Genomic DNA, 14,089 nt, shown 5'->3' on the forward strand with positions numbered 1-14,089 from the left:
AGTTTATGGCAATTCTGTTGTAGAAGTATTTCATTTGCTCTTGCTTTTGAAGCTTCTGAAGAGAAACCTTGTTTGGACCTAGTTGCCATCATACCTCCTAACATTTTGGAAATAAAAAGAGGAACAAAAAAAATGTTTTGCAATTTTTTTGACCACGCCCATTTTTGTGGCCACACCCCCAATAACCATGTTCATTTTAGAACATTTGCCAGGTTATAAAAGTTTTTCAGTTATTACTGTCTTGCTAATGAATGTGAATTAGCTGTGAGTCTAACTTCTCCCAAGGGACTTGTTATCTTATATTGTTACAATTACTTATTTCCTTGAAATTGTTACAATAGTATCTTATAAACAGCTGTGGCTGTTCTGGGCTCTGCCAAAAGCCAAATAAGTTAGAAACATTGTTTCTTTTTCTGGCTGTGCAGAGAAAAACTGGACTTTCCAGAACAAATGAGGGACTGCAGGTTGAGCTGTCAAAAGAGGGACTGTCCCTCTAAAAACTGACAGGAGGTATGTGTCATGTATGCACAGTATAAATATTACACTCTTATGGAGCTGAAGAAGTGGTAAACCTAACAAACAAGTTTCAAGGTTCTGGGTAACTGCAATAGCAAATATTCAAAAAACTTTATTTTTTCACTAGAAAACTTGAAATTTTAGAGAAAAAAAAAACACTGGATTTTTGAGATTTCTTATAACCCGTCCTGTCAAGTCAATGGAAGAGGCACCTATACCAATTTGAAGTTATCGTGGCCTGCGCTGGGTTTGGCCAGAAAATCCTACTTTCTCTGGGTTTTTGGAAAAAAAACTAGTAAAAATCTAGCGATCTGGGAAAAAAAATTGGAAAAAAAAAATTGGTACGAGTTTTCACTTGATTTTATAAGGAAAAGTTGTATCATACTTATCGTAATTTTCCTTTTCTGGTCCTCTCCATATCAATCACTCTCGGGATAGGCCCCTCCCTCTCCTAATTACAGAACCCATACCCACCCATTAATTAATTAATAAATACTCACCCTCAGGCGCTCCCCCTGCATTTAGTAATAAGTTCATATCCTCGTTAAGACACCACGGGTAGGGAGATCTTGACATGGAGAGGACCAGGAAAGGAAAATTACAGTAAGTATGATACAATTTTCCCTTTTCCCCAGTCCTCTCTATGTCAATCACTCTCGGGACGTAGAAAGCTTAGTGTCCCTGGGTGGGGAAATAATACTCCTTTAAGCAGTTATGATGCAAAAAATTATTTAATTCATAGAAGAAGCAGATTTAAGAATTCTAGAGCCAAAGAGAGAATATTCAGAAGATGTAACAGCCAGTTTATAATGAGAAATGAAGGTGCTTGGCGTAGACCAAGATGCTGCTCTGCAAACCACCTCCAAATGAACCCCAACTTTGGCCGCCCAAGATGCTGCTTGACCCCTGGTTGAGTGAGCATTAACATTAGATGGCTCTGGAAGATCCGCCAATGAGTAGGCTCTCCTGATTACCCATTTGATCCATCGGGAGATGGACCGGGGTGAAGCCACATGACCTTTTCTAGAGCCAAGGACCTGATAGGGAACTGAAGCCTGCCATTGCATGTGACTGCTCGGCTGTGATTGGCTGTCCCCCTCCTACGGCGCTTAATGTGATAATATTAATTTTTAGCACCATGTAAAAGCAACACCATATATTACTCATAATTGCCTACAAAATGAGGGGGTTTCTCCTGTGGAAAATACATAAACTCTAACTGGGTCTCAGTATAGAAAAGTCAATAAAAGTCAATAGTGCCAGTGCTGCTTCATTCCTGAATATTAATCTTGCAGAAATGTAACAACAGCCTCTGCCTGTACAGCCCTTCCCTTCCAGCAACTACTTGTAACTCCGCCCATTCTGCGCAGCCGCACTTTTTGTCTCCAGTTTCACAGTTCTGCGCAGTACAGACTCTACTTGTCTGTCACAGATAGTGAATCGCTTGGTGTTACCTAGCAACAAACCAGCGCTGTGTTTCCCTTCGCCATGTTGTGGCTGGCAGAAAGAAGCCGCTTATTGGTTGTACGGTGCGAGGAGATCACGGGAGCGGAAATAACGTCATTCCTGACGTCATTGGCGACAACCTTCTCAAATATTTGGCGCCCTTTGCTGTCCGGCTCATTATAACTAGGTGCGTGACTTTGGCGTTTAGGGTGCATGAGATGGGGGGGTTGCGAGTGTTGCTGCTCTTTGGCTTTTGCAAGTGGGTGGGTTATACTAAATGCAGAGACCAAAATAATGATCAGTATAGTGAAATGCCGGGGCTGCTGTACAGGGCGTATTTGACTATAAAAGCTCTTGGCACAATGCCCTTGTTGGGATTAAAGGGGCACTAATCCTAAATCACAGGTGGTGGGCAATTTGTTAGACAGATCCTCCCCTTCTTTAAAAATGCATAGGGCAGGGCCATATTTCTATATAGACGCCCAAGGGCATGTTGGTGACCCTCTGGTGCCTATTTAATAAAAATACATAAAAAATGACACTTGCAGTCAAATGACAGAGCTGAGGGGAAGGGATCGGAGCATCATAATGTTCTGCGCAATGGATTCCTATTATTTCTCCCACCCGTGTCTGGACTGGCATTTATTATAAGCCCTGGCACTTAGAGAACACAGAGGCCCAAACAGTCCCCACCAGATAATTACTGTCTATGGCATTTTATAGCAACCCCTCTGGCATTTGCAGAACCTGCATATTGCTAGTCTGTGCTTGAGCACACCTCTTCTGCAATAGACAATAGTTGTTAAAGGAGGCAATACATTCTATACTGATTATTGGGTTCCATTCAGAAGACATTAAAGCTTGAGGTAGGACCATATCCTTCTTGCCTTGTGTTGGAGCATGCTCTGCACAGAACTCGCAATTGCTGTACTGTGCCCAGCTTTACTCAGCACAGGGGATGCCTGATAAAAAGCAGATGGCAGATATCTGGCACCTTAGGGTCAGGGCACACAGATTCGGGGAGATTAGTCACCCGACGACAAATCTCTTCTTCGGGGAGACTAATCTCCCGAACTGACTTCCCGCCGGCTAAAATGTAAATCACCAGCGAGATGGCAGTCTGAGCACTTCGTTTTCCATAGTTGCCTCACGAGAAAACTTCGGGCGACTTCGGAGAACAAAGTGCTCTGACTGCCATCCTGCCGACGATTTACATTTTAGCCAGCAGGGGAGACAGTTTGGGAGATTAGTCGCCCCGAAGAAGAGGAGATTTGTTGTCGGGTGACTAATCTCCCTGAATCTGCCTGTGTGCCCTGAGTCTGACCCTTAAGTGATTTTAGGTTAAGATCTCCATGAAAGGGTAGCTGCCTTTGATATGAATTTTATTATAAAGTTGGATGTGTAATCATTCTCTTTACAAATAGGCTTTATTATTTTTCTGATGTAGTTTTTATGTGTTAATGGTTTTATTAGTTTAACCCTCAACCTAACATGTTTTTCGTGTTGCAAACTATACAACAATGCCATTGGTCAATTTTTTTTATGATAGTAACAGTTTCGTTTTAAGAGAAGTCACAACAAGTTTTGAATTTTCTACTGGTGCTGAAGCAATTATGTTTGTGTCCCATAAATATTTTAATTGCAATAAAGGTGCTGGTTATTTCAATATTGGGTCTTGCAACAAGAAGCTATCCACATTAACAACCAGATACATTTCCTATGGTTTTATCATAACACTGCTGGTCACACAAACTCCTGTTGTTTTAGGTACAGCAAAACCTGTTTACATGCTATATTTGATGCATGGGGTGCAGGGAGTCAGACTCCCATTTACTGATTTCTTCAAAGCCTAATGGTGTCAACAATTTGTTGAATCATTTATTAAGGTTGTGCAAACCCAAAATTCTAACCGCAATGTGGGCATGTTTTTGATGTACAGGTATGGACCTTTTATCCAGAATGCTCGACACCTGGGGTTTTCCGGATAAAGGATCTTTCTGTAATTTGGATCTTCATACCTTGTCTACTAGAAAATCATGTAAACATTAAATAAACCCAATAATCTGGTCTTGACTTCAAATAAGGATTAATTATAGCTTAGCTTGGGATCAAGTACAAGGTACTGTTTTATTATTACAGAGAACAAGGAAATAATTTTTAATAATTTGGATTATTTGGGTAAAATGGGGTCTGTGGGAAATGGCCTTTTTCATAATTCGGAGCCTCCTGGATATCGGTGTTTCCAGATAACGAATCCCATACTTGTATTAATACATTTTAAGTTTTTCCAGAGTGTGCAATCCTTACTTGATTATAGGACTGTCAGCAGAACAGTGTTTCTATCCCTGTCCCTTTGGTTGCCATCGAACAACATTAGCCAGGTGTTAACCCTTCCGTCATAGTAGAATGGGATCTTGTGTGCAGCATTTCCGAGATGCTGCTCTGAGAAATATATTCTTAGGGAATTTCAATGAGTATTTATTTTCATGTCCCAAAATGAAAAATAAAGTTTGCCGGTTAACATAGATTTATTGTTCAGCGTTACGCAATAAACAATACTATTGAAATAAAGTTGCTTTCTATATTAGACTTAATCTTTCTGTCTTTCTTCCACGCTGGTTGGTTCGTAGTACACATATAGGCTGGAAGCCAAAAGAATAGTCATGTATGTATGTAGCTATCTTTATATGTAAATTCCATTAAAGTATTATTTGTCTGGCTGTTTACATTCTCTGCACTCTTGACTCTGACTCCTGCAACTGTGTTGCAAACAGGCTGATTGAAAGACCCGGATGAGAACTGACACCTGTTACATTGTTTTAAGGCTCAGACCCAGCCAACAGATATGGATAAAAAAATGATGCCTTTAAATCTAATTACATTTACAAAGAACTTTAAAACCACTTAAATGTCAAAATATATTTTACAAACAAACAGCTGAATGAATCCCTGCAGTGCTGTCATAGGATATAATGGCTAATGCTAGCTTGGGCAAGTGTAAAGGTTTGCTTAAACACCCTGCAAGGAAAATGCTTTAGTAAATAGTGGAAAAACATACTCTGCATATTGTGTGAAAAACAAGAGTGTTATACTCTTTTAAATATAGAAGGAATGTGCTTAGGAAAGTCGTGTATTGGGCTGTTTTGTGGAAATTTTCTGCAAAAACCTTTTCAGCTGTTCCACTTACTGCTGCCTTCTTTCCCAGGCTGTGCAGGGGAGCCGGCAGTACTCGGCTCACTACACTGTAGGATAGTAACCAATCAACAGCTAGGCTGACCTGACAGGGAACTGAAGCCTGTCTTTGCTTGTGTGATTGCAGTTCGGTGATTGTCTATCCTCCTCCTACTGTGCTATCCATTAGGATACGCCCACCCCTTATTTGAGACACAGACTTTGACAGTTCTATGGGGAGCTCCAACAATGAGGGCATTTTTGAAGAGAATATTCATTTTTAGCCCCAAAACCAGTAAAGGTATAGGACCTGTTATCCAGAATGCTCGGGACCTGGTGTTTTCCAAATTCTAGTAGAAAATCATGTAAACATTAAATAAACCCACTAGACTGGTTTTGCTTCCAATAAGGATTCATAATATCTTAGTTTGGATCAAGTACAAGGTACTGATTTATTGTTACAGAGTAAAAGGAAATCATTTTTAAAAATTAGGATTATTTGGATAAAATTAAATCTATGGGAGACAGCCATTCTGTAATTTGGAGTTTTCTGGATAATGGCTTTCCGGATAACGTATCCCATACCTGTTCTGTGTATTATTCATTATTACCTACAATAATGAACTGACTGCATGCCTTTGATTGGCTAAGCCCCTCCTACAGTGCTTTTGGCAGAGACCATTAGGACACACTCACCTCTCTTTTTTAACACTGAGAGCAACTGTAGCAGATTTATAGGGAACTCCAATAAAGAGGCCATTTTTAAAGATAAGATTGCTATTCCCAATTGTAACCTGCACCATATATAATTCATTATTACCTACAAGATTGGAGGGGCTTTTGGTTATGCTAAATGTCTTCTTTAATTAAGGCTGGAGAATTAAGCTTTATAATATCAATCCTACACAACTGAATTGTACCATATTGTCAGAAATTTTTTTTTTTTTAGCAGACTAGTGCAATGGTGGCCAAAAGAAAGCTGTCTCGATCAGATGACAGAGAAGAGAGTTTTACTGCAGACACTTCCAGTGAGTAAATCATGTATGAATAACTTCTGTCATTATGCCTATATTTCTACCTGATAAATAAGACTTGCGTTGATTTTTTTTTAATTCTCTATAAATGTTCTCATTTTGAATTATAATGTTCTTTTGCTCTGTGACATTTTGCATTGATAGAAAACAAGAAGTGTCGTACGAGCAGTAAAAAGTCAAAGGCCTTGCCCCAAGATGGCGTGGTGGAGAATGACAGCATATTCGTGCAGCTCCTAAAGTCATCAGGAATGACTCTCAAATGTGGAGATCGTCAAAATGAAATTGGTATGATCCTAAAACAGATGCTGTAAGCTTTTATCACGAGAGCTAATTTGGCATAGCCTGTTAAAAAGGGGAATTATAAAGGCTAAGGTGGGGGAGTTTGGTACTGAATTGATATTAATGCATGTATACAGATTGATGTTTGCAGTGTCTTACAGTTTTATCTTTTGTGTGTTTTCTGTGCCACATGTTGCAAAATCAACATGTCAAGATTTTATAAAGGTAAATGCAGTAAATATGGCATAGCATAAATATGGGCACAAAATAGATATTATTCCACTGCTTTTAGAGTGGCATTTAAATACACTGAAATGGAGTGGATCATGAATGCAGGATAAAATGCTCAGTTGTATTTATTTAGGATTTCGTATTATGATGGTGCACAGTATATTGGTTTGTTTTTTTTAGGGATGCACCGAATCCAGTATTCAGTTCGGGATTCGGCCAGGATTCGGGCTTTTTCACTAGGATTTGGATACGGCCGAATCGAATCCAAAACCTAATTTGCATATGCAAATTAGGGGCGGGGAGGGAAATGTAGTGACTTTTTGTCACAAAACAAGATAATGAAAGATGTTTTCCCCTTCCCGCCGCAAATTTGCATATGCAAATTAGGATTTGGTTCGGTATTCGGCCACAAAGGATTCGGAGCTTCGGCCGAATCCAAAAACCGTATATACCCGAGTATAAGCCGAGTTTTTCAGCATCCAAAATGTGCTGAAAAAGTCTACCTCGGCTTATACTCGGGTCAGCGGTACCCGACCCAAGTAGCTGAGATTGCAGTCACTTTTAATCATTCCTATACCAACAGTACACTTGGGGAGAGACTGCAATATCCCACAATGCCCTCTGTTGGTTATATGAAAGAATAACAGTGCGCCCTCTGTTGGTTATATGAAAGAATAACAGTGACTGCAATATCACACAGCGCCATCTGTTGGTTATATGAAAGAATAACAGTGACTGCAATATCACACAGCGCCATCTGTTGGTTGTATGAAAGAATAACAGTGCGCCCTCTGTTGGTTATATTAAAGAATAACAGTGACTGCAATATCACACAGCACCCTCTGTTGGTTATATGAAAGAATAACAGTGACTGCAATATCACACAGCACCCTCTGTTGGTTATATGAAAGAATAACAGTGCACCCTCTGTTGGTTATATGAAAGAATAACAGTGATGGCAATATCACACAGCGCCCTCTGTTGGTTATACGAAAGATTAACAGTTATGGCAATATCTAACAGCACCCTCTGCACATGGTAGTGGGACAGTGGGACAATGCACACAGTAATACGTTTGGCAATTCTCTGTCACCATCAACTTTGCAAAGAAGTCCGGTTGATCGCTGGGGGGGTCGCTTTGGCAGAATGTGCGCTGCTGGGAGACAGGGCTGTAGTTGTGTCTAGGCTTATACTAGAGTCAATAAGTTTTCCCAGTTTTCGTAGGTAAAATTAGGTACCTCGGCTTATACTCGGGTCGGCTTATACTCGAGTATATACGGTAGTAGAATTCGTAATAGTTTTTTTAAATTCCCCTTAAGATCTTGTACCTTGTGTTGTCTAAATTAGGTATCAATATAGATATATATGTTTTGGTTACTTAGGAGACTTGAAAATCCATGACTGTTTCATCCGATTTGTAATGATGTTATCTATTATCTGTCTGTCTGTTCAGCTGTGGATCAGGCTGTTTTCCAAAGAAAGCTTCAACAGGCTCTAAGAAAGCATCCCAGGCACCCAAATGTGAGTATTGGGACGTAGCTCTTATTTGATTGTACTACAGGTACTCCAAATCATTCCATTAAGTGCATGCCTGAAATACAGGTATGGGACCTTTAATCCAGAATGCTCGGGACCTGGGGTTTTCCGGATAACAGATCTTTCCGTTATTTGGATCTTCATACCTTAATCTACCAAGAAAAATCATGTAAACATTAAATAAACACAATATGCTGGGTTTGTTTCCAATAAGGATTAATTGTATTTTAGTTTGGATCAAGTACAAGTTACTGTTTTATTATTACAGAGAAAAAGGAAATCATTTTTAAATAATTTGGATAAAATGGAGTCTATGGGAGACAAATATTCGATAATTTGGAGCAATCTGGATAACGGGTTTCTGGATAACAGATCCCATACCCATCCATTTTCATATGCCACCCTTTTTTCCATTATAACTCTCAACTGAGCACTGCTGTTAAAAAGGCATTAACTGTTAGATGTTCCAAGTAGTATGTGATACGTAGACCATGTAGAGATGGATTCTACTTCTGTAAAATAAAATTCTCTCTATCTATAAGTGGCAGTGAGAAGCTTTTATAGAGAGCTCACAATCTCTCCATAGTTTTATACCACTTAAACAGATCAGTAGTAGTAGTCTAGATGGCTAGAAATAGGTCTGCTACAGTTAGCAGCTTCATGGTCTCTTTGTGAGAAACCTTAGACTTAGGCATATTTACCAATTTTTGAGTTTGAGGGAAAAAAATGCAATCACAAGAGAAAAAAAAAGTAAAAAACTCGCAAAATGTTATTCTGTTTTATTCTCTAGCACTAGCCAATTTAGAAAAAAATTATTCTGGACTATATTCTCAAAAAGACGCAATCTTGAATATGGAGAAACCTACTAATTGCTAATACTGAGAAAAGAATAGGAACTTTTTGTAGTGAATATTCACCCAGGTTAAAAACAGGTTTTTTTCCACACAAAAATGTGAGTTAAAATAATCTCGGCGACTTTTCAAGACAATATCGTGATATAATTCCGGTAACCATGCAGAAATTATGGCCATCTTTTTCACCATCTTTAGAGCAGACGAATGCTGAGAAAAATGTGTCTAATTTAAATGTCAATAAAAATTACTGAAAAATTAATGAAAAATGTGTCTGAAGAAAAATGTGGAAAACAGTGAATGGAAAGAAGGAAGTAGTTTGCCTTTAAGTTAAAGGGATACTGTCATGGGAAAACATTTTTTTTATCAAAATGAATCAGTTAATAGTGCTGCTCCAGCAGAATTCTGCACTGAAATCAATTTCTCAAAAGAGCAAACAGATTTTTTTTATATTCAATTTTGAAATAGACATGGGGCTAGACATTGTCAATTTCCCAGCTGTCCCGAGTCATGTGACTTGTGCTCTGATAAACTTCAATCACTCTTTACTGCTGTACTGCAAGTTGGAGTGATATCACCCCCTCACTTTTCACCCCCCAGCAGCCAAACAAAAGAACAATGGGAAGGTAACCAGATAGCAGCTCCCTAACACAAGATAACAGCTGCCTGGTAGATATAAGAGCAACACTCAATAGTAAAAACCCATGTCCCACTGAGACACATTAAGTTACATTGAGAAGGAAAAACAGCAGCCTGCCAGAAAGCATTTCTCTCCTTAAGTGCAGGCACAAGTCACATGAACAGGGGCAGCTGGGAAATTGGCAATATGTCTAGCCCCATGTCAGATTTCAAAATTGAATATAAAAAAAACCTGTTTGCTCTTTTGAGAAATGGATTTCAGTGCAGAATTCTGCTGGAGTAGCACTATTAACTGATGTGTTTTGAAAAAAACATGTTTTCCGATGACAGGATCCCTTTAACTTTTAAGTATCCTATAGAATGTGATCAGTGACTTATAGCTGCATTTTCTACAAGTGTCCCTGACTTATCACATGATTTGTTAGCTTTAATTTAGGGCCATTTACTTTGCAGAGTTAAAGCAAATCCCCAATATATGGAGAACCATCTGTATAATGAGCTGCTCCTTATCTCAAAGCCTAATAAAGGCTACAGCTGATAAAAACAGAAAGTAGAATTGCCTTGTTTACGGCGAGGAAAAACAAAAACCATCTGTTTCTTGATTAAAAACAGTATGTTCAGTACAAGCTCTATTCATTGATCTCATTGAACTTTTCTATTCCTTAGAGATAGATGATATCTTATGTGATTGTATATGCTTGATTATTATTTAGGTCATTCAAGAGTTCATCAGTGGACTAGAATCACACATTGAAGATCGAGATATATTTAGAAATTGCCTTCTTCCCTGTGGAAACAGACAAGAGACAGAAGCAAGGTAAAACCACTTTTTACTAACATGGCAAGGCAAAAGTGAATTATCTTTTACCTGTGTTCATCACTGAATTGTTGGTTTCTTCTTACCTTTGTGTTGGGGATATAAATCTGAATGAAATATCTAGTGAATCTCTGTCGGCTCAGTTTTTAATGGCATTTTATTGGTCTTTAAATTCTTTTTTCACTTTCTATTTCCTTCAGCACATCCATCTATTTGATTCAGTTTTAACATTTCTATTTTTTTTTTTTTCAAATTATTTGCCTCTTACCCTCTTTTGTTGCTTTACAATTGAAGATGCTATCTGAATGTTAAAGGGGTTGTTCACCTTTGAGATAACTTTTAGTATGATGTAGAGAGTGATATACTGAGATAATTTGCAATTTATTTAGATTTTATATTATTGAAGGTTTTTGAGTTATTTAGCTTTTCATTCAGCAGCTCTTCAATTGGCATTTTACCAATCTGGTAACTAGGGTCCAAATGACCCTAGCAACCATGCATTGATTTGAATAAGAGACTTGAATATGAATAGGAGAGGCCTGAATAGAAGGATCAGTAATAAAAAGCAATAACAATACATTTGTAGCCTTACAGAGACAGCGATGCCCATTTGAAAGAAGAAAAAGACAAATAACTATAAAACTGTAAAAAATAAATAATGAAAACCAATTGAAAATTTGCTTAGAATTGGATGTTCTATAACATAATAAAAGTTACTTTAATGGCGAACCACCCCTTTAAGAGTCACTGGCTCTGGTAGTTGCTCTGGTAGGAATTAGATTTTCTTTCTTTGTGCAAAAAACAAAACAAAAGAAAAAACAGTTTTTTTTGGGTGGATGACCTATTTAAAATAGTCTCAAATAATGCTTGTAATTGTTCTTTATTAACAGTACCATGACTGGTTCCTTCCATGACAGCCTAATAAAACTCCTGTTGGGTACAGATATTTTACAGGTATATCAAGTTTTAACCTAATACTTTCTCTGACCGATTAAGGTTCTGTTAATATCACAATTAAATGGACAATTTTCTGACCATTCATGGAATCAGGAAACAATACAGACTTTACATGCATCCCTTCCTCTTCCTTTTCTTCCTGACATTTTTTAAATAATATGGCCTTAGTCTCTATGCATAAAGTTCTTTCATATGAGAAATCATGGAGATCGCCACTCATATTATACAGATATAGTTTGTTATAGATAGTAACTATTTACTGGAGTATATTCATTACAGGAAAATATATGACAAAGAAAAAATCCACGTCTAATATTGTTTGGACTTCAATTGCATTATTATCATGAGAATTAAAGTGTATGAAATGTTTTCTGTAATTGCATGTGTAAAATATTTTTTATTGAGTTGAAATGTCTTGTACTCATTTAAATATATGTTTTTATTAGGAATCTGTTATAAATACATTGTTTGAGAAACTTCCAGAGTTTTTATATGATAGGTAAGTTTCTTGTAAAAGTAATTTAAAAAAAATCAGTTGGTTTTGTGGAATTTGTTTGATGATAACTTTTTCAAAATGTTTCAGTGTTGGCAGCGATGGAATCAGCATTCCTCGATTAATCATCAACCAATTTAAATGGCTTGACCGCATACTGGATTGCAAGGTATAACATCAAGGTGTTTATCAAAGGTCAAATTTTTGAGTTTTATATAACTCGATGAACTCACAACTCGAATCGTTTCTAATGTAAGAAATACCTCGAATGGAAAAGACGCAAATCAGTTCAGGGCTAACTCGACTTGATTGAGTTTTGGGCGATAAAAAGCTCGAATTGATAGAGTTTTGGGCAAAACCCTCCGAAAAAACTCAAACATCACGAAGGCTATTACCATCTTCAAATAGTTCAAGAGACCCCCACATGACTTCGACAGGTTTTAGCTGGTGTATTTTTGTATTTGAGCTATTTCCAGGGTCAGGGTACGTAAAATGTGAGTTTTTTTAAAAAAAAAAAAAGTTTAAAAAAACGTGAAAAATGTGCGGTTTTGTTTTATCTGAAAATTTGAATTTTGAGCAAAAAAATGTACTTGAAAACCCGAGTTTTCTTGGAAAACACAACTTGATTCGTAAAAGATAATTCAACCCGTAATAAAAATAGATGGCTGCTGTGAACTCCGAGGCCACAATCGGCACCGAGGGGTGAGTAAAAAATTAGGGGCATTTGCCGGGGGGGGGGGCAGGTAGGCTGGGGGAGGAGGGTCTACCTAGGTTAGGGGGGGAGGGTTTTTTTTATTACAGGTTGAATTCTTCTTTAATAGATATGATATATAGAGACCCCCCCAAAAAAGGGAATAGCATACTGATAAAAAGCAGGATCATCATTCATTGTATGTATTAAAAATGATGGTGAATGTTGTTTTGCAGTCGGACGCTTACTGGGTTTTAAATGGAGCTATAATGACTATTACCTGACTGGTATCTGGTATGGAATTGACGATACACCTATGAGACAGATTTGATAACCTGTTGTGCAAGGACCATACTAGTTTGTTTATATGGTTCTGTGCCGGATGCTTCTTCATTTACCCCTATTGTAATCCAATCAATGGCCTGGGGGTCTGAGGACATATATAGATGATCAGATTACAACATTTTGGCCAACCACCATGACATCCTAAATTAATCAGATTACAACATTTTGGCCAACCACCATGACATCCTAAATTGGCAGTTGGGTTTGTGAGGTTACCAGAATAGAAAATGCTTTACGTGTCAGGTCTCCTGCAACTATAACATCTTTGCGATAAAAGGCAAGACTAGAGTATGTGTTAGATTGTTGCAGTATATGGAAATTATAGTTCAGATTTGGTTCGGTATTGAGCTGAATCCTTTGTGAAGGATCAATTTTTCGGCAGATCTAAAATTTATGGTTTGTATGACTCCCTCTTAATAAATAGTGCCCAGTTTATTTTAAATATAAACTTGCAACTTGGCTTGCTTTTTTTTAGGACCTCACTCTAAAGATTATGCAATTGATCTCTGTGGCACCTGTTGATATTCAGCATGACATTGTCACTAGCTTGCCTGAAATCCTGGAGGATTCTCAACATAACGATGTTGCAAGAGAACTCAAGTAAGTAGCCCGATTGCACCTGTATAATTATTTCTATCAAGGCCCATAGCCTACAGAGTATTTTCCAGTTAAATAAGGTCAACTGCGCATTTTCACTAATCTTAGCATTCTTAGTTTAGTTAATAATCACTTTGGAATTGTGCTAAATATCCCTGAGTTTAAAAGAGTGTATGCATCTGTCAAAAAAGTGCATTTTCCTTGTTATGGTGAGCTTAACACTTTTACATACTGTATCTCAACTCCTGTAAGTTGTACTCGCAAATTCGGTGCTGGGAAGTGACTTTTATGCAGTCATTACAGGAAATGATCTACTTTGTTCACTGCTGCATGTTGCACATCATCTGGCACGTTCAAAAAGCTTGTAAGTAAAAGCTAGTGCTTGATGATGGTCTTTTTGGACAAGCAGCTGGGGTCTACCTTTCAGCTACATCTGCAGTTCCCAGCCAATGAATCTGTATGGAATGAGTTTTATTACATCAGCAC

The 14,089-nt window shown here is 37.9% G+C and overlaps 1 protein-coding gene across 4 annotated transcripts in view; it reads left to right on the forward strand.

Annotated features, from left to right (window-relative positions):
* The first annotated feature begins 2,017 nt into the window (after window positions 1-2,017).
* The window catches only part of fancd2.L (FA complementation group D2 L homeolog), a 44,177-nt gene continuing 32,105 nt past the window's right edge, over window positions 2,018-14,089 (forward strand). Inside the window, exons 1-9 of one of the 4 annotated variants that reach the window (XM_018256917.2) lie at window positions 2,018-2,149; window positions 6,086-6,161; window positions 6,312-6,452; window positions 8,131-8,198; window positions 10,417-10,520; window positions 11,411-11,474; window positions 11,924-11,976; window positions 12,061-12,139; window positions 13,482-13,606. In XM_018256917.2, the coding sequence (XP_018112406.1) occupies window positions 6,095-6,161; window positions 6,312-6,452; window positions 8,131-8,198; window positions 10,417-10,520; window positions 11,411-11,474; window positions 11,924-11,976; window positions 12,061-12,139; window positions 13,482-13,606 (701 nt within the window). In that variant the 5' untranslated portion in view covers window positions 2,018-2,149; window positions 6,086-6,094. 4 annotated transcript variants of the gene reach the window in all.

This window comes from Xenopus laevis, chromosome 4L (assembly GCF_017654675.1).
Source record: "Xenopus laevis strain J_2021 chromosome 4L, Xenopus_laevis_v10.1, whole genome shotgun sequence".
Lineage (NCBI taxonomy): Eukaryota > Metazoa > Chordata > Amphibia > Anura > Pipidae > Xenopus > Xenopus laevis.